This window comes from Agelaius phoeniceus, chromosome Z, assembly GCF_051311805.1.
Source record: "Agelaius phoeniceus isolate bAgePho1 chromosome Z, bAgePho1.hap1, whole genome shotgun sequence".
NCBI classification, from domain to species: domain Eukaryota; kingdom Metazoa; phylum Chordata; class Aves; order Passeriformes; family Icteridae; genus Agelaius; species Agelaius phoeniceus.
Window position 1 is genome coordinate 16,694,590 of NC_135303.1, and position 22,047 is coordinate 16,716,636.

At 35.4% G+C, this 22,047-nt stretch overlaps 1 protein-coding gene across 1 annotated transcript in view; it reads right to left on the reverse strand.

Annotated features, from left to right (window-relative positions):
- Positions 1 to 211: 211 nt before the first annotated feature.
- MAN2A1 (mannosidase alpha class 2A member 1) overlaps positions 212 to 22,047 on the reverse strand; it is a 107,242-nt gene continuing 85,406 nt past the window's right edge. The window contains exons 19-22 of the mRNA XM_054653333.2: positions 21,348 to 21,481; positions 8,211 to 8,405; positions 3,546 to 3,656; positions 212 to 3,201 (exon numbers count right to left, since the gene is read on the reverse strand). Of these exons, the coding sequence (XP_054509308.2) occupies positions 3,025 to 3,201; positions 3,546 to 3,656; positions 8,211 to 8,405; positions 21,348 to 21,481 (617 nt within the window). The 3' untranslated portion in view covers positions 212 to 3,024. The remainder of the gene's footprint in view (positions 3,202 to 3,545; positions 3,657 to 8,210; positions 8,406 to 21,347; positions 21,482 to 22,047) is intronic.

The window sequence follows — 22,047 nt, forward strand, 5'->3', positions numbered from 1 at the left end:
TCACATGTTTACATCTCTGAAGTGAGCATCTATCCTCTTCTCTTCAGCAGCTGTGAAATAGATTGCACCTTTGATCTCACTACAGATAACTGTCATTCCCAACAGATACTGACATATCAACCTTTTCAAAGAAGTTATGTTTGTTGTTTCTCTCATTAAAAAAAAAAAATTATTTTGTTAAAACCAAGGCATTGATGACACTGACCACAACTCACAATAACATTACCTTTTATTAGAGATCTTATTTTACATATCCCCATAAGATATAAAACCTTCCAAGAGAAAATATCAAAAACCTTCAGCTGAAATCAGTTTGTTTCAGATAATATGAGCAAGTAAAACAAAGAAAATTAAGATAAATGAACGTAAAAAAACCCCAAACCATAAAATCAGAACAGGTACAACTCTTGTATGGAAAGTAATTACAAGGTTTTAAACCATTTCTTACACAGCACTGTACTTAAAATCATACTGGCAAGGTAAAGATGCTTGCTTCTCTTAACAAATAGCTCCAAACCCAGCAGCTATAAAAACAGAAAAATACCCCAAAATAATAAAATTGAATTATATGGCCAATTCACAAAGAAACAACATAAGAATTCATTAAGACTTGTGCAAAACAAAAATCCAACAAAAAACGCAACCCAAGGAAAACACAACCTCATTGACAGCAACATTCTGAACCAATTCAAGCAAAATTCTTTTTGAGACTTTGACTGGAGTTTTGATTTAGTAAGGGATTTCAGGAAAAGATCTTAAATTGAAGCTGTCATTACACACACAAAAAAAAAAAAAAAAAAGCAAAGGAACAAGGATTACATCTGCTGGTTAAGGAAGATTCAGGCACCGTGATTATACAGCTGATGATAAAAGTAAAGAAGCAATGCTGTACGAAAAACCTTTCAAAGCAATTCCAAGAGGCAAAACACTTTAAAATTTTATTGCATCAAAATTTTCCTTTTCTGTCTGGCAAGACTGAAACAGTATTTTGAATGTTTTCCTGCACAGAACACATAAAAGAAAGTATCTTAAACATTTTAATTCTGAAGAAGCAACAAAGTAAGTGTTATGAGAAATTTCTGCTGGCAAGTCTACTAAGCTTTCAGTTCCAACAAATTCCAGCATTTTCAAATACTTTTTCTAAGAAGTTACAGTACATGTTTATTGCATGAAAACATCCATTTATTGGATTTATCTGATTCTTCCATTTGTGGTTAGAGATTCCTGTATTCTTGATGTAACTTGCACCAGATCCTACTAAAGTATTCCCATTATTACAAAACACACAGTAGATTGAATTAAGAAAATCTACACAATCTCAACAGAGATCCAACCTGTGACAATGCATAAAATCTAAGTATGACTTTCATTTTATTTTTAGATAGCCTGTAGCTACATGAAATAATTTGATAGATTTTGATATTTGATATAATTGTTGAACAACAATGATGAAACTAAATACAGGAAGCAATATTAGAGCTAGCACATCTTTTTACCAGTTATGATGACTTTTCATGCATTAGTATTGAGGATAAGCAACAGGGTATGGAAAAGTAGAGCACAAGCGAGAGATAGAAGAACGAGCTATGAAAATAAATGAAAACTATAAAATGGGATCATACTCAAGTGAATGTTTATATATATATAACTGTAAACAGCAGCTCTACTTAGGGAAATGCTTTCCACACTTGGATGGCTTAAGCACTAAATATGAATTAATATGGGAAAAAGCAAAGTCTCCATTCTTCAGTAACATGAACACTGGCAATGTAAGTGAGGTTGTAAGTTTGTAAAATGTTGTTTAAAATATAGGCACATGATTTGGAATTAACAGGTCACCACAGTCTGTGACATGCAAGCACATGTTTTGATGGGTTTGCAAACTCTATCTTGCTTACTATCAACTCTTTGCATCAAGTTGCAATTTTCTTGAAAGCAGCTGAATTTAGCTTCTACAGTAATTCTTTTTTTGTTGGTGTTTCATGTTATAACATCATATTAATACATTCAAATAGTCAAAATGTTCAGAATAAGGTAGCACAAACTTGGTGCAGGAGTACATAGATCAGTGTGGCCAGCATTGTCAAATAGGAGATACACAGCTTTAGTATTATATAAACTACCTTTTCCCCGAAAACATTAACATAGACACCAAAATTGTAACAAGACATATCAAAAATAAGGCACATTTATTTTGATATGGTAATATTGAAATAGAAAACTCATTTCAGAGGACACTGGTATCTAAATGAGTTTTATAAAAAATCTTGTATTCATGATAATTATGAACATTTCTCATCATGGTAATGGAATAATTGCACATATCCCAGTGTGTCAAGTAACAAAATGGGAGTTTTATTAAACAATTCCATTGCAAAATTACTTTGTAGGTTCAGGTTTTCCTATTTACATAACTCAGGTGAATGGTAGAAGTATTAAAATCTACCATCACTTATCACAAGTACTGCAGGCTTTCATTTTACCACAATTAATAATCCCCTTTGTGTTGAATAAACTGAAATTAATTGCGGAATAAATTGAGATTATTGTCATTTATATAAGTGATTGCAAATATTTGGACATTAGCTACTACACAGGAACATTTTATTCCATTTTTTTCCCAAGCTGCATCAGGACATTTTACACTGAGTTATTCACACATAAATTCATCAACAATCAGGAAAAGAAGGCTGTTTAAAATCTAATCCCCTGTTTATGAAATTAAAACACCAGAAACATCATTAATTAGCATTTAACCTGAGATTTAATCTGTTGAGAGGTTAACATCCATAGAAATTTCTTCATTTGTTGTATTAACTGATAATGATGTTGCTATTTTATGGGGGGAAAAAATCGGAACCAAAAAAAAGTTGCTTGCAAATGGCTTTTCATTGTGTTGGTCAAAAAAAAAAAAGCAAACTATAGAATGCATCTTTTTCTCACAGTATCCAGAAGCTGGAAATAACATTAATGTGCCTCTTATTGCACATGAAACTCAGAGGAGATACAATTGCAGATTCTTCTTTATCTGAGTGTGAAAGCAGGATTTAATCTCAGCCGAATCCGGAACGTATTTATCTCCATAGAACTCATATTTATTTCACTTATATTTCTGGCATCTGGAGGTGAATGCATCAAAGATAAAGATGTGGGTGTAAGACTTTCCACTCTGAATTTGGTAAAGAGTTTATGCACCTGTATCTGGAGGGAAAAAAAAAACCAACAAAAAACTACATTTAGAAAAAGCAGTAAATATCATAAAATTGTACAGTTCCTTGCAGGAACCAGAAATTCTAATGCCAAAGTTTTTGAATATTTTTAAATGTCATAGATCAAATACTGTGCAATAATTTAGATCTTTTTAGACAGTAGTCACTCACTACATTTCAATGTAATTTAATTAGTATATTCAAAATTACTAGAAATATTTGGATTTGAACCCTTCTTGTTTGAAAATAAAACAATATTTACTCTTCCACCCAAAAGAAAATCCCAAACTTATTTTAAAATTTTATTTAAAAATTCCTACAGATTAATAACCATACCTTTCCCTGAGTGGTAGAACAGAGCAGACCCGTGTCTCTGTTTGAAAATTTACAATCAAATCCCTTTCTGTGAAGAATCAGAGCAGCTTCATCAGATGGTTTGGTATCTACCTACAAACAAACACTACAGAATATTACTCACAAAGTATCATTCAGGAAGACATTTTAGGACATAAAAGAAATTATCCTTATCATACAGAGGATAGAGACATTTACACCTTAAAAAATGTTCAGCCTAGATTGAACTGTCGTGTCTTTTTAAAAAATTTTATACAGCTAAACACAGAAAGAAGTAAATGGCAAAGAGTTGAAACATATAATGTACTGAATATAAATATTAATGTAATGAATATAAATATAAGTCATTGAATTTAAAGGTCATCAGATGCACATGTACTCACAACTCAAGACTGAAGTGTAGCTATCATACCTGTATTAAATGGTTCCCCACAAAAATTATATGGCAAAACAGAAAACAAATTAGAAATCTTATGTTAACTGCAATACTCAGTTTTAAATATTCAATGGCATTATGTTGAACAAACTTTCATATAGCAAAAATGCTCTCTAACTCAGCTTAAGGTGTCCAGAAAAATGTACACTGAGGTACACATATAAAAAAATGTAATGTTTATCTCTAAGATATTCAGTGCTTTTGAGCCTCAAGAGACATTATAGAGTAAGCTGCTCCGCACCCATCTCTGGCTCCATTACCCTCCCCTGGACATGTTCCAGCCCCTCAATATCTTTATTGTGGCTGTACCCCTACACTCACTGTAGTCACTTATTTAATATGATACATTACTTTATTTCTTTAATTATTGCTGTTTTACATTCTTCCGCTCTTAATCTTATTATATATATATCAAGACCATAAAAAAGACAGTTCTATCAAAAGCCATGACAGTTCTTCAGGCTATTTTTCTGTGATTTATTTCTGGTTTACTTCTCTTATACTGGTGCTTTTTCACAAAAGCATTGGCCATGAATTAAGTTCATTTCTGGTACTTCAGAATGCATCTGTGCTTGGAGAAATCAATGCCAACAAGAATTAGGCCCTCTGTGATGCATTAGCTCCTGAAGGTATACCAAACAAAAGGTCTTAATCTATCAGATCCAAATTTCTTTTCATAAAGGTGATCATGGATCAGCTTGTACCAGCTTCTTTGAAACGCAGCATGACAAAGAATCAAAGTACAATAAATTCATAGTATAAAGTACTCATTCATATAATAAAAAAAATTATAAACTTTATGGGTTTAGGTTCCTCACTTAAAATAGTAAAAAATTTATTCAATAGTATTTGGAGTTGAAATTAGGTATTTTTTAGTAAAACACTAACAGTTAGAAACTTTGCATAGTTTACAAATCACAAATAAAACTCTGCTTCAAAAGATTTTGTGAACAATAGCTTATAATCACCTAAAATCAACTTTATAATTTATGAATACTGCCTACATTCAGCATATGAAAAAAAGTTTCCAGTATTTATTAACAGTGATGGCTAAAGAAGTTCTTTTCCTGCTTACTGATACAGCAGTACCCCTTTCTAAATGAAGTGAGGTAATAGCTGTGATATTTCCCCCCCCCCCCCCGCCACTATGAAACACCTGACTTGATTTTCATTGTCACTGATGTGACAGTGTTGCACATAAAAGTAGATATTTTTATGCACACAAAATAATACTGTCTGCTTAAACATCAGATTAGGGAAACATTAAAATTCATACTGAAAAAGCCTAACTTCCTATGGGGTAAATTAATGTTAGAAATGACAAGCCAGTAATGGGTATCAACACTTCCTCTAATTCACTTAAATTATCTTCTAGTAATCTGCATAAAAGATGCATGTATGCATTTCAAATGATGGCATGAATATTTCATCTCCCAATTTTTTAGAATTAAATATTATCCTTATTAAGATTCAAAAGATTTAGAACAAAAAGGTAACACACAATTAATGATACGCTGAGTAAAAGTGTTTTGGTCAGTATAAATATCTATGATTTAGTACTCCACCTTGTACTACGCACATATTTTTTTACCATTGCAAAAAAATAAAGCTGTTCTAACCCATTATCAAAGCAGGTGAAAGATTAAGTTGTCACAGCCTCCACATCTACTTTAACCTACCTGTTCTTATATCATCTCTATGCAAATTAGATTAAATACATTTAAGGTTTATGAATATCTTAGCAAGGATGAACTTAATTTATACCAAATACACCTTCTAAACATGACCATGCTAACTGCATGAAAACCTGCAACAATCTCCTCAATTTTCAACAAGTTACAACATTCTTAAACTTGTAAAACTTCACAGCACTGTTATTCAACAAAAAAGCCCTAAAGACTGTGCTATTAAATCTCTAACAAGCTTTCTTAGAAGAGCTGACAAAGTTTGATTTGATTTTGATCTCTGAGAATTAAAATGCGACCTTATAAGAAAATTAAAAAAAAAAAAAATTGTTAGGCTTTCTCATAACCAGTATCCCAGGGCAATGCTTCTAAACTTTTGATGAAAGAAAAAACATTTAAACTCTTTTTAAGTTCAATTACTGTAAGCTAATAGACACACGCTGAAAAGTTTAGGCAATATGGCAAATTTATGTATTTATGCTTAGTAAAAAGGGACAAATCTACTGTGTTCTAGATCTTGAATCCCAGTTTATTTACATAAGGTAAAATATCTGTACTCTGAAAAGCTGGAGTTCTGTTAAGAAAAAAATCTTTAAATGGTGTAATCCCAATGGACTGGACTCTTCCATGACAAGATGAGATGTCTTACAACAAAAACAATATTCTTTCTGATTTCTACCTTAAATCTTAACAATTATTTTGATTTGGTACCCTCTCCTCTGTAATTGTAATGGATTAAAAAAATCAACTTCAACAGTTTAAGCAATGGAGAGGCATAAATTTCCATTAAAAAAATTCATTGTTTCAATTAGCCAGAATTACGTCACCTGTCATTCAAAGTCTTGGAAGCAAGAGAATGGAAGCAGAAAATGAGGAGAGATTTACAGAATTATTTGCATGGCATAGCACCATTTTTGCTGTGGGGAAGAACATTCTGTATCTCTAATGACAGTGTTCCCATCCTATGACTGCTGCAAGCTCTCATTTTGAAGTGGACACATTAATGCTGCCAGCTCAAGAGCCATCGATCAGTAACCAATGAAACATACAGCTGAGGACAGAGGAGAGATCACAGTCTCAAACAGTCCTATTTCAGCTGGGACAGTGGGGCCTGAACAGCCCAGATAAAACCAGAGAATCCATTTAGAAGTAGTAACACTGAATTCTGAAAGCAGGCACTGAGCAAGCCTGTCTTTTCACAGCTTTCATACACAGATCATAAAAACCAGGGGATGGATTTACACCGCAAAAAGAGAAGGAAAATGTTCACGAAGGTCTGCCCCGAACTTGTAATATTAAAATTCAAAATTCAAAATTCAACCTGTAATGCTGAGCTGGTTGAAGTAAATGAAAATATACACAGCGAAGTATGAAATATTCACTTCATGTGAATATTTAATTTAGTATCTGGGTATTCCTAACTTTTCAAAGGCACAAGACCCATAAAATCAAGAAATCTTCCACTTTGAAATTCAGAATAAGAATCAGTCACAGCTGAAGGGCCTTACACAAGATTGAACTACTTACACAGAAAGCATGAGAAAGCAAACATTGCTTAAGTTTTAAAATACAGATTAAAACAGAATGAAGATCAGATTAAACAGAATATAATCATATAATCTCATGTTAATACAGACAAACCCAGCCATCATGGAGACTCTAGAGGAAAAGGGACAAATAGTTTGTATCTAACTATGCCAGAAGTAAAAAGGGATTGCACTGTGCTAGCAGCACTGGTGAATAGCCCTGCAGTACAACCTAAAGTTAACACAATCACATTTTTAAAGTAGCTGGACAACTGAAAATAATTTATAGAACAGTTGGCAGGAAAATAATGCAAAATGAGTTCCAGTCCCTCAGTTAATCAAAGGGAAAATTAAATTCTGGTGGTTACATACCTTTCTTTCCTTTGAAAGAGAAAAACACTGAGAACAGAAGATCCTTTTTTTGTTTGAATTTTTTGCTGGTATTTTGTTTGTTAGTTTGTTTTTTGGTGTTGGCTAGATGTTTGGGTTTTGTTTGTTTGCTTTGGTTTTGGTTTCCTTACCAGAGAATATTTTCACAGGAACCAATAATGAGATGGTATTAGAATAGCTAAATTAGATCTTGTAACTAAGCTTAAAAACATTTTAGCAATAAAATTTGGGTTTAAAACTATATTCTTTATCAAAAACATACTCAGAACAAACTCTAATGACCTTAAATTTAATTTTTCTAGTACAGAAAAGGCTGAGGTATATGAATGGTTCTCAAACTTTGGGAACGTATTGAAAGGTACCCCCTCCAGAGATAGAATCTTGCATTATGCATACTAATATGTTGTGAAAAAACACAATCCCTTCATTTCTTGTTATTCAAACAGACACAAGTCTCCAGTTCTTGCAGAATTAAGAAAAGCTCATCATCACGCTGCAGTTTGTCCTATCATGTAAACCCGTTCACAAAATACTTTACAATAAGCTTATATAAGTACTTATATCAATAAGCTACATCATATGTTTGCAAAAATCAAAGGTTTGACCTTACCTTTGCTTGGATTGTCCTCAGGTTGACTATATGCATGTCACAAGGCAGGGACGACATGAGTGGAGCAAAAGTACTTATCAGCTCTGGGACACCTGAATCTGCATTTGTTGTCATTGGAATTACAGGATGATTTAAGAAGAGAGAAGTCATATGGCTAAGAAGTGATGGAAAACTGACTGGTGCCTTCTCTTCATTCTGCAAAATACAAAAGAATGATTCAAGTTAACATACTATCATGTCTAAATTTTGAAACTCACTTACTTTATACTTCCAGTAATTACACAGAAAATTTCAATCTCTAGACTGCCCTTTCAATTACTTTTGGAAAATTTTGGTCATCCATTAATTTTCTTCCATTGATAGATATACTTGCTGTTTTTATAAACAATAATCTTTCAAAATTATGATGACACCTAATTTTACAAAAATTCTGTGTTAGCCCTTGCTGTTTGAACAATACAGTTTGGAAAAAAGAAATTAGTTACTACTTTAGCAAGTTGCTCTTATTTATTCAGTATCTCTTTGCATATGGAGAGGCAGACAGCCTTTTGCAGGCCTCCTTTTCCACATTATTTTATGACCTGTATGTCTTGCTTTCTCCAACTTGTATCCCAAATCCCTCTTTCTATTTTAAATCTATTTCTCTCAAACTATTGCTGGAAGAAAGAACAGCTAGCATCTTTGTCTTGGACTGCATTGCAAAAGATTTCTTCCGGAAATTTTATTTCAATGTCATGCCAGTAGGAACCAAAGGTATTTTATCTCAATATTTTACAAATTTTGTACATTCCAAAGTTTCATATTTGCATTATTTTTACCTGGCTGCAGAGGTTGCCTTACAAACCTGAGATGACCAAATCTTACATATTCACAACAACTAGTTAAAGCTCCAGAGAAGCCAAGGAAAGGAAATAAAAGAACTTTAAACAGGCAATTTCTATTTTAGAATGTCAGTGAAGATAAGACTAGAAATGGAAGTGAAAACTTCTTTTGCTCTTATTTTTCCCTTGCATACTTAATCAGATAAATCCCTGCTTGTTGGTGATATTCAGCAAAAACTTCGTAGAAAGTTTATTGAAAATATAGTACCTTAAGCACTGATATATTGCATTTGCATTTTATGATAGGCTGGAAATATGGAAATAAAAAACAAATAGGAGACATTTAAAGCAAAGAGGAAGATTATTTTTCAGCCTATAACAGAAAACCATTAACAGTAATTTCTGTCTTGAGGTGTGTTTGCATGTATGCATATTTATTTATATTTCTGCAGTAGCATGAAATACAGCTGACAGTGAAGAAACTGGAAATATTCCTGGCCTGAATCAATGAAAGATGGTAATTTCCGTTTTATTCTTGGTGCTTTCCTTAGTAATAAATAACACTCTGGCTCTTTGGTATCTACTAAGCATTGAGGCTTAGTATTTTTAAGAATCTATTATGAATCCCAAATGATAAAAGTGGACTGTTGTAAAGGATTGCTCCTCCATGTGTGTCATTGCATTTATTTCTATTGAATTCCATCATCTCATGGCATCTTTAATCAGTACTGAGTCTTCTAATTCCTCAATTTAGCCCTTGATTTTTTTTTCACTACCTTGAAAAGTTCAGTATCATTCGTAGACTTCATTGCAATGATTTTCTTCTATTCTAATTACAGTATGAGCAATCTTGCTCTACACACAGCTTAGTAGAAAAGTCTTCCATTCAAGTGCCTGAATACATGCTCTATACACGGGGAAAATGTGCAGATGCATGTTATTTCAAAGAAGAGTTCATTTTCTCACCCCAAAAGGAACACTGTTCACTCTGTTGCCATAGAAGTGCTAAAGTCAGTCAAAACATTTAATTGCCATTTATTCTCTCATCTTTCACCTTTTTTTTCCCCATGTAAAAAGTAAGTTGATTGCTTGCATCTGAGAACTTAAAATGAGGTCGTCTAAAACATCTTACAAATCACACATGAATCAGAAAAATAATCTATTCATCCTTTTACACTATTTAAAACAAAATATTGTAGATTAGCACAGCCTTGAAGGACTGGCAAATGCTAGATCCAGAACTGATTCACCTTGGCTCATTTTTGGTCTCACTGTTGTCTAAATGTCATATCACCAGCAGGAACATTGTTCTTATGCATTATCCACATTGGAACTAAGACTTAGGGGGAGATTTTATATTGAATCTTGTATTCCCACATCTGGAACGACAGTCAGTTCTGGATGGTTGCACCAGCAGAAAAAGTGCAGTCATTCCCTGAATCTGTGTAACTGCAGTGGGAATGGAGCATAGAGAAGGTGTCAAAAGCTGCCAGGAGACCAAGGGGAAAAGTGTTTTTGCAAGCATGGTGAAGACAATGCTTTCACAGAAGACTGGGAAGGGACTCTTCAAATCACACTCTCCCCTAGGTACATCACAATCATTCAAAGGCTGGAGTATATCTTTTCCCTCAAGTCTAGTGATCCAGAATTTAAACAGGACTGTCTGGAAAGAGAGATGAGAAGGGTTTGCACACAAACAATGTAATAGGAAGAATACTTATTCTATGCACAACTTCACCATATGGATGGCTTTCAGTAGTGCCCTGCTGATGTGCATCAAAAGATGTAGTCCCACAATCTTCATCTAATTAAAGTATTGCTCTCTCAAAAGTGACATCACTTCCTCAATTTCCATGGCAGCATTTATCACTCAAAGTGTGAGTGGAGCTCCTCTGGCTGCCTTACAAACATTAAGTACTGGCAAGAATCTGACGAATGCCAGATGATGATGTGCTGGCTTAATGAGCTCAAATCAAAGCATATACCGCCTTTTTAACCATCTTACAGTACATCCACATACAGTTATCCAATTGGAAACTGTGTTGACATACAACCCCTTGAATGACTGTACAGTAAACATAAATGAAGCCTCATTTAGGATCTCCCCTTGTCATCAAAAGTAAGGTGAATAATTCTAAATTTTCAGTTTTGAGGAGACACAAACTATAATCCAATATAGTATTGGATCACAATTTGCAACAAGTTTCAAGAATACCTTCATCTATAAAAAGTGCCTTTACATCAGAAATGAGCTATTTTATTGATACTCACAGAAAAAATTGAAAGGCTTGGGTTGGAAAGGAACTTAAAGGTCAACTTGTTCCAACCCCTCTGCCACAGGCAGGGATCCACCTACCACATCAGGTTACTCAGGGTCCCATCCAACATGGCCTTGAAGACTTCCAGGGATGCGTGATGGGGACGAATCTGATTTTTATTTATGTGTTATACATGAGCTGAAGGATTCCTATGGGGGTTGTACACATGCTGGCAGCCCTGTCCCCAGGGAAGCTTTGCTTGGCAGCTGGTCAGGAAGAGAAGCTTCCACAACTGGGCTGTGAGCAATCCCCCACCACTTGCCAGTGGGGTAGATGGCCATAAGCCTGGGACAAAATGCCAGGGAAATCGGGCTGTGGGAGGGACTTCAGCACATACAAGCAGGTAATGAGACACAAGGGTCACTGGACTTGGAGGGATCAGGGGTTCACTCAGAGGGTCAGCTTGACCACCTCCCCTTCCTTGCCTTCTCCTCCCTGTCGATGGCTTCCCTGCCCGCACCTGCTCTGCCCTGCCTCACCATTCCCACAAACCACCTCTGCCCTGCCTCACCATTCCCACAAACCAGCTTGGAGCTGTGTCCACTGTTCCCTGACACCGCTGCTCCACGTCCTGCGCTGCCGCTCTGCCTCCGAGACTCAGAGGGTTTTCTGCTAAGAGTTTAAATTAACCAACTAAGGTCCTTAATTAGAGGGCGAAAATGCTAATTAGACTCTTCAGAAATCGTTTTGTAATTGAACAGAAGAAATCAATGGAAAATTCTGTAGAAAAGAAAGTAAAGCTGAAGGAGTTGATAATTGGACAGTAATTTAGCTAATGGAGAATGAATGAACTTTTCAACACAGACAAGTAATCTAAAATTTCCCATATAAAACTAAGAAAAGGAAACTGAGGCAGACAGTTTATCAAATCACATTCTCTTGACTATTTTCTCCTCCTCCAGAGTCTTCTCTGCAGTGACAACATCCCCAAAAAAACCTTAATCATAACAGTAAACCCAACCCCCAAAGGCATACAAGCAACTTAATCTAACAAGCTGAAATGTGGATGCTGACTCAGTGTGTAAGAACAATCAAATACAATCTGGAAACAGGAATAATTCTGGGTCTGCTAAATCAAGGGATGGAGACTAAAATAGCCTGATACCAAACCACTTGGATTATTGCTGGAAATAAAAAGTTTCTCATTCTCTTTCATGTTGTGTCAAGAAACAATTTTTATCAGCTTTCTCTCTTGACAGGTTCAGAAAACCAATGGGCAGCACTCTTCAAAGGAGAATGTTTCTAGACTGAAAAATCTAATCTGTGGAGCAAAAATGCTTTTCAGAGCATCTTTATTACCAAAGAATATGGAGAAAATATTTTAAATTATCTTAATCATAAACTAACAAATGATGCAATCAATAATGTAAATCAAAGAATTCCAAAGACAAATACAGGGAAAAACAATTGTTTCTTTCTGTACAATTAAAAGACTGACAATCCATCAGTATGTTTGATGTGATGCTGCTTCTATATGAGAAATTGATTCTGCAATACGGTGCTAGGCTGCTCATAGGTGAGAAACAAACAGCAGACAATATCACTGATTATGTGAATAACAGGTTTACAACACGTGACAAAAATAAGTGACAGGTAAGGGCAGATGCCTAAGCTTTAAAATTACTTACATTTTTCACCAAATGCAAACAGCTTGAATCCTTAACTACAGTGGCTCCTTATTTGTGAAGGAAGGAGTTTTAACTTCACCTTATTTGGAAGGTGGAGTTTAAGCAGGAAGGAGTGAGAAATACGCACAGTGCTCTATACACACATTGCCCTAAGGCTCACAACTTAGAAGAGAAATTCAGGTTTTGTTTCAAACTGACGCTAATCTAGTTCATTAAGTTGACATCAAATAGTAAATGGCTTCAACTTAAGTTACAGGCTTTCCATGCAAGACTGCCTGGCTGTTATCTCACCAAGTGAAAATGAGATGTTCTTGCTTTAAATTCAAAGTTGCACACTGCAATACAGAAAGAACAATCAAAGTCTGACAAGTTCTGAAAGTCTTCCAGATATGGATGATTCATTCCCTTTCCTCTGAGGTTGATACGTGAAGCTAGATTTTTGCATGCCATTGTAACAACTACTAGTGATTTTCAGAAGGAAAGAAGAAAGATAATGGGTCTTACACTTCTAATACAACAAACAGTAATTAATGATCGACATAAGTTGGGTTAAATCTTCTGAGCTAAATTATTCCTTTTCAGTGTCCAAGAGCGCAAGTTAAGGTAAAAATCTGTCAAAGAAAACAGTGACCGAGACTTCAAGCAGCTTTGAAAATGGCTGGTGATTGCAGAGGAAATTTTGTATGGAAATCAAAGAAGGTGATAAGAAGATCTTCTCTGTGCTATGGGATTCAGAACATCTAAGACCTCAAAGCTGCACAAAAATCTTCAGCAGAACAATCTTCATGTTATCTATGAAGCTAAAAATCCAGGCTTAGACCTGTTAGACTTTTAGGAAAGCATGGGTAAGTTGCAACTAGAAATAACAGTCATAAATGTGAGTACTGAACAGGCAAATTCCAGGAATCTTAAAAAGACTATAAAGAAGGATACTGATGCCAGACTATCTTCTGCTATACCAGAGAATTTGGCTTTCCTGAAATGCTGGGGGCAAAAATACAGATATAAGGATTTAGATTGTTTGCATACATATTTTTGTCTACACTTAAAAAAACCAACAATTATGTTACAATTTTGCACATCAAAGCATATTTTTCTTTTGGCAAGAGATTTCAAGTCCTTTAACTGAGAACTAAGGTCTGGAGTGCTTAGGGTCTTTTGATAGCTATTAAAGTGACCAGCAAAAGACAACTCATGAGAGCAGAGTAAATCTAATTTAATCTCTTTACCCCAGGGAATGGAAAATTTTCTATCAATTCACCTGGTCATTGCTAATGAAAATGCATTGGAAATGCATGTCTGCTGCACTAGCTGAAAGGGGCTCCTGGAGGCTGATTATAGAAGAAATGAAAATTCTGAGGCACCATAAAATATCCACAAGACTGGGTGTTGGGTCAGTGACTCTAAAATCACCACATATTTTCTGTACCAATCCTTAGTTGACACTAAAACTGCAGATGAGAAACCTGGGATTGTTGAAGCTAACCAAATCCAGGGAAATCTGCATCCATAGGAGGAATTTTTCCCAGTCTGCTAGAACCAAACTTAATGATGTCCAACAAGAGGTGATTCCTCTCATTCCAGGCTGATAGATAGGAGCCTGCCATGGTTCTGCTCCTCCAAGACCATGCAGGAGTAAGGAAGAGCATTATTCCTGTTAGGCATATATGGAAACACATGGCCGTGCCTACATGTGAGTAGAGACAGCACTTTTTCCAGAACCTACATGAGCAGAGCACTTGGGAAACAGAAGTAGAACAACAATCCAAACCTGTCTGTGCCCTCCAACTGACCAGGTCTGAAGTTCAAGACCTTGACGTTCTTGATTCACAAGAACACTCAACAACCACTGATACCTCGGTGTGGACTTTAAGCCCTTCTGATACACAGGTCTGGACCTTAGGCTTCCTAAAGATTCACCAGGTCAGACTTCATCTTCTTCCAGGAGCTGGGCCTGTGACCTGTTAGCTTGCAGTTTGCTGTTTAGAGGCACACACAGAAAATGCAGGTCTTGCCAGTTGTACTGGTCCCTCAGTCCAATAGTGTATCTCTCTCCAATAGCTGTCACACACACCACTTCCTCTGTTTGTTTCCTAGTCTTACCTGAAGATGGCTAATGGCTCACACAGATTCAGAAAAGTTGAGCTACACATAAATCAGATGTAATAATCTAGAATGAGCTGTGGTGGTCAAGCGCTGGACTTCATCAGAGCATTTTATGCACCTTTTACCCTTACTTTTCTCACTTCTTACTCCTCAATCCTTCCCCTCCTGTGTCAGGTCTACTTAACATTCCATAACTAGCCTCTTGTTTTACAAAAAAGGAAAAAAAATTTAAAAATCCAGAATTTTCTTCGTCCAAGGCAATTTCTGTTGATCCATCTTGTTGATGCATCTTGTTGGGTTTCACACCAGGAACAATCTAATTTTCTCCCTTTCATGGTCTCAGGAGCAGCTAGTGCTCCACTGTTCCACCTATCACTGTTCTTAGGTGACTCCATTTAGTATAGTTAATGTTCAATCAGGTGCCATAACAGAAATCATGTTCTATAAAGAGATCATTTGGAGAACATCTGCTCGCTGGTCTATGGAAGAGTGCAGATGGTAAAGAAAGTATCCAGTCACCATGATCATAAGCACATCACCACAATTACTAAGGCTGATAAATACACAGCCATCAACATAGCTGGATGAAAGTGATCAGAAAAGCAGATAGACAGTATGCGATGCTTCTTTAGCAATAAAAGTATTTTATACTTCAGTTATAACCTTTCCTGCCGGTTTTATTTCTTCTATTCTAATTCTTCTTAGAGTTTATCATTTAATAATGACACAGGAGGAGCAGCTTAATGCCTAAATAAATCCCCCATCCAAGGCTTGTGGAAGGGACCTTTTCCCAGAAGATTGGCAAGATCTTATCCCATCCCAATGATGGTAGAAAATAGCAATCAGAAATTTTCTGGAGTTCAGTTTTGATTGAGGAAGTAGTTAAACAACTGATGGTAAGGACAGAAAGTCCACAGTGATATCCACTAATTTCCAGGCACTGGAACTCTCCAGTGCTCCTCATGCAAAGTGGAGGAAATTTGCTACTAGAGGAAACTTGCATGTACAAGGAGGTTATTCCCAGAGAGTAACTTCATTTGAGAATACAAGAAGAAGACCTGTACACTTTCTCCCTACTTTCAGAAGGATTCTGCCCTGCAGTCAGATCTTGCAGCAGGAATTAACCCTTCCTAGAAGTGGTGATACAGGAAGGTTTAAATTTCAGACCTCAAACTGCGCTAGCTCAAATAAGCTCACAAAAGACAATAAAGAGACCTACCCTCATCCTTTGATGAATTGTATGAGCTGCAAGTGGAGAGACCAAGGTTTTATACTATGCATAATACTGAGGTAAATTTCTTGCTAACCAGAGCCAGCAGACAGGTACGCGCAAATGAGGACAGGTAAAATCAAACCAATGAAAATAATTCACTGTTGAGATGTACATCATTACATGAAAAAGAACACAAAAGAAACATAGCTGTATGTCCAGAACCCAGAGGAAGGCAGTCCTCTGTACTATTTGCTCAACCCAAGAGTCAAGTGGCTGCTGCCCTATTACAGGATGAGAATGTTTCATACCAGGAACATAGGGATGGAGCTTGCAGACAAAGCAGTCTTTATTTAATAGCTTTCTGCAACATATCTTTGTCACTGTATCATGAAAAAAAAATTAGAAGGAAATTAAGCTGTAAGGTGCCCTGACATAAAAACAATGACAGTGCTTGTCTGAAAACAGATGGTATTTGTAGATAAAGAGATGGAAACATTACGCTTGATTTGCGAACACAAAGTTCCTCCATAAGAAACACACTATGAACTGTATAGTGGTAGGAGCAATAATGAATTAAAAGTAGTGTTTTAAGCAAAATTGGAAAGTAACATGTACCTAAATATCTCTTCAAATGAAATACAAAATTAGTGTTTACCCCTTGGTAAATATATGTGGTAGGTCTTTAAAGAAGATCCATAGTATTTTGTGTGAAAACAAGAGGCAAATGTCTTTTTTGTACCTTCTGTGGCCACCATAAACCCCCAAAACCCTAACAATTTTATACATATTTGATGAGTTCATTGTGGCACTTACAATTAAAAATTATATTAGAGTATCTGAATTTGTCACACATGGGCTTGAAAAAGCATCTAAATTGTAATAATTAAGCCAATGTCAAATTTCTGCTTTTTAAAACATCAAGTTAATTATGAGTTAATTATAAGTTTTTAAGGTATGGTTACATCTAGCATAGCAATGCACAGTATAATATATGTTATTTGCTACAGCAAGAAACATGCACATGCATTATAAATAAGCACATCAAGAAGGAGCAAAATCAACACAATAATCAGACAAAAATGGCTGTATTACCAACCCTAAATTTTCAGAAAAAGTGGGCATTTATAGAGATGTAGTAAAAAAAGAGTAGTTTTATGTGCTGGAAGAAAGGGAGTTTGATTATCTCCAACATATTTGTGATTTTATTAACTGTATTATCATTCCTCTAAACAACCACACAAAAGTAAGAGCCATTTGAGCCACTGAATCCTCTGCTCTCTGCTCAAGCCTAGTCCATAAACCCAGTTAGACAAATTAAGTTAGTCAAGACAAGGTATGAAATAGGAGTCTGTAGAAGGAAGTGTTTGCCTGGCATGGCATCTTTTCTCCAGCTACGTCTTTGATGAAATAATATATTACTATTTCTTTCACTTCTATACTGATATAACATGCTGGGATTCAGAAAATAAAAGGGCATTAATGATTATTTTTCCAAAACTTACAATAAATATAAAGTAGTCTGTATTTTCAAAAAGACAGAAACATTTACTGTTTTGACAAGTATTAATAAACTATATTCAGTTTCATTCTCAGCTAAATATTAATCCCTTCAATTTAAAAATGACATGAATTCAGTTCTTCGTTAAAAATCTGAAGAAAGAGAAGACAGTCTTAGAAGACTATTCAAAGAGATATTCAAGCTGAAAAATGTTTGCAAGGAGAAAATGAGCATATAAGAAGCATTAGTAACATCTAGTAGAATAAAAAGATGTATGTAGAAATTATATCAAAAATACAGTAAAAAAATCTGAAGCCTGAGGAACATAGCTATCAATAAATGAGTATAACATAAAGTGAAATGAAATTTGCCCAGCTCTTACTACAAACATAGCTCAGTTAAAAAACAATACTGTCATTGTGAATAAACCTTTAGTATCCATCTTAGGGGAAAAAAAATCCACCAACAACTAAACAGAAAATATAAACGCAAATCGCCCCCCCCAAGTCTCTTCCTTCTCCACAAATACCAAAAAGCTTCAGCAAAACACATCAACCTGAAGTCTTTTTCAGAGACAAAATCTGAATGAGTATTTATGACTGATTAGATGAGCTAGAATTCAAAAGCCAAAACTCAGGTAGTGTTAGGATTAAGAACCTATTAGAATGCAGACTGAGTATACCATTGTTTATTAAGAATTATTAAGAATTTCACTCTATCCACTCACTGCACAATGAGTCTTACACCTCAGGACATTCTTTTCATTTGACCCTGCCATTAAAATTTAATTATTAAAATTATTTTTAAGCTATTATGATCAGGGTGGGGTTGGGGAAGGGAAGAAGTATTTTAGACATATAAATGAAAAGAAAATGTTGGTAGATACTGGATAACACAAACTCTCCACAGTAATTTCACCAGTGATGCACAATTATTTTAATTCTTTCTAGACACTTCACATACTCTCCTTTTATAGGGAAGTTTCACAAAGAGCAGCAAGCATCCTGCTCTTCAGAATTGTTTTTGAGAAAAGATAGAATGAAATGTTTTGGAACATACATTAGGAAAAGCTTGCAATGCCAAAGATGTCAAATGGTCAAAACTTTCTCTTCCAGTGGCTCCTGAAGTAAATAATCAAATAGGACTTGACAACAAAATCAGGGTCAGTGTATGAGTCATACTGTAGCTGATTACATATATAAACAACATATAATTTCACCATAATTTTTTCTGACATGGTTATTTTTAAGCTATTATGACAACTATCTTCTGAATAACTGGGCTAAAAAAAGTATGATTGCACATCTAAGAAACAGAAAGAGAATTACTCTTACTTTAATACTGAAATAGTAACATGAATCAGAAAATGTTACAAATGTTCAGATACTGTTTGAAAAACAATTTTCTAGAACATTCTAAATATACAAAAGGGGAATTCCAGGTGCAGCAACAGAAAGAAAATGTTTCCTTAAAACATCTTTCTTGGCTCCTGGGGCTTGTACATTGGATCAGCTGCCTCTTGGACTGTGCCTACTCCCTCACAGCTCTAATTCCACTTTCTGTGAAGTCCCTTCAAGAGTGTAAAAGAACAAATTGCCCTTCAAGTCCTCTGCAGCCATTTAAAACCATTATAAGTTCAGCATGAAGAGTTATAGGGAAAGAAAGATGCTGGAACACAGGTTTCCAAAAGAGCTCAGAAATTTTTGATTGTAGTAGGTAACTGCCCCTTCTCCTTTGAAAGATTCTCAGTAACTTGTACAGAAACTTTCAAATCTCCAGGAGAGATGATTTTAACAAAGAAAGGGAATTACACTGTTATTCTGCTGAGATGATACCTGACTTATATCACAAAAAAGTTGGCAAATATATGCAAAGACACATGTAAATACTGCATTAACTAGAAAATCCCAGCATTGTTTAGGCTGCCTTTACTCTGTCTGAGGTGACTTCAAAATGTTTTCCAATGGAGTCTTTTGGCTTCTAGCAGGAGCTGCTCTGAAATTGAACTTGTGGCCAGCCCCACTCAAGGGGGAACTGTGTTACTTAGCAGAGAAATCTCAGTGTGCATTGACTAGTTTCCTTTTAGAAGGAAGTAAACAAGGAGCTCTCCCCTGGAGGTATGGCACCAAACATGCCCTAGCCCATCACATCTAACATAAGAATCATGGTCAGAATGGATGACTAACCTTTTATGTCTGTTGTGACAGAAAAATAGACTGCATTGAGCAGGGACTGGGCTGGAAGTGTTCCAGAGGTGCCTTTTACTGAGTTGTTTTATGGTTCTGCAGAAAGCACCAAGACTGCGCACAATGTCACTACAAGCATTATGGCACTAACTGATTTGATCTGCTACTGTTGTTTCAAATTATTTTCTAATGTAAACATAGATTTGCATGTCCAATAATTCTTACTTACCAGGTCCACATTCTAGTTCAACACAACACAAATTACCCTGGGTACTAAGGAATTTTTGGGTGGCAAAATAGATCCCTCTGCAGGTTTCCTCTTGCAAGGATGGAGTAACCTGTGCAATGCTTCTTGCTGTCACAGTCAGACTGCTGCTGACCTCAGGTTAGCTTGGGTAGCTGCACATCATACTGATAAATGCAGTTAATATGCAGCCTGCATTATACATGATGAGGAACTAGAAAATCATAATGACATGTACAACCTGAAAAGAACTCCACTGTCAATCATTAAATGGTGAAAATTAGCTTTAAGCTTGATATTATCATACTCTCACAGTGGTTAATGATAGCCATTATAAACCAGAATTAATTCCAATTTATCTGCATATTCATTAGGAGCTTGGTATACAACCTCTCATCTTTAGCTATGCAATGGTTTTAAAATACACTCAGTGCTGTCATCATGATTCTTCCTCAGTACGAAGATGTACTTCTGATTTTGTCCTTCTCAAAGTTGATTTTTTATAAAAAAGAGAAAATACAAAGAGTGGAAAGAAAATTTAGGTTATTCAAAAGACTAGGATACAAAAAGGCAAAGTAAGATACATGCAAATAAAAAAAGCACAACAAAATGGTCTCAACTTCCCAAGAATCATAATGAAATCAAAAGGTTTTTATGTCTGCCATCTAAATATTTCCACTTGAATCTTATTCTCTAAGAAAATTATATTTATAAGAGGTTTTCTCTTTCTACCCCTTCAACTGACATTATTTCTCAACCTTTGTTTAGACTCAGTTAACATTGTTAAGAAGCAGAACCCACACTGATTAGCTTTTTAAAGGTTGTTCAGTAAAAAATTAATTTAAAAAGAAAAGAAGAGACTTCCACAATGGTACCCCCCACTCATCTGTTGAAGCGTGAGTGTGGAACTAAGTACTGCAGGAATAGTGAGAGATGAAGTCTTTACTAACAGAATATGAAAGCAAGGTGACAAAACTCCCTTGGAAGCTACATTTCCTGAGTTCTACAGCTCATGGAATAATTTCTTTACTGAGTTCTTCACTGCTGCAACAGAAATTAATATTTGTAACAGAAATTAATATTAATCTTATTTGGCATAAAAATTCCAGACAGTGAATCCTACCACATCTGTTCCATGTCTTCTCTCCAACAGCAGTCGGAAGACATTAGCTGTAATCTTGTTATCTTGAACACCTTGTCCAAGGCCACGGTTGTCATCCTGCATAAGCCGACGATCCATGATCACTTCCAGCTGACCTGAAACAGCAACGTGAGCATTACACTAGTATCAAGAACAGGTAAGGGTTCTATTAAACATAAATAACCTGCCATAAGATTTAACTTATTTAAAAAAATCATAATATTTCTCTTGAGCTTGGAAGAGCTAGGGGTGATCAGTATCATTACAGCTGATTATAAAAACAGTTAATACCACTAGACTGTGGCTGTTTATAAACTTCAAAAAATTGTCACTGCAGAATGTCCAGCAGTTTTTACTTTCAGAGTTTATGTAAAAGTTTAATATGAAAAATCATTACTATTATCTACTATTTGTAACAAGGATACTTGGCAATCAAACATCCAACATAAGAATCACTTCCAAGCAGGCAAGACCTTCTGGAGAGGCACTATCTTCACCTTGTACTCCATTCTTTTGTTTCACACTTGAACCAGAAGGAAAAAAGGTATCAACAGGAGTATATAAATACTCACAATCACTTCTTGTATAGAAAAATTCACTTGTGGGACTAGGAAAGAACTTTGCACTGGATAAACACTGAGCATGAAATTCTGAGTTTATACTGAACTGCAGTATGGCCACT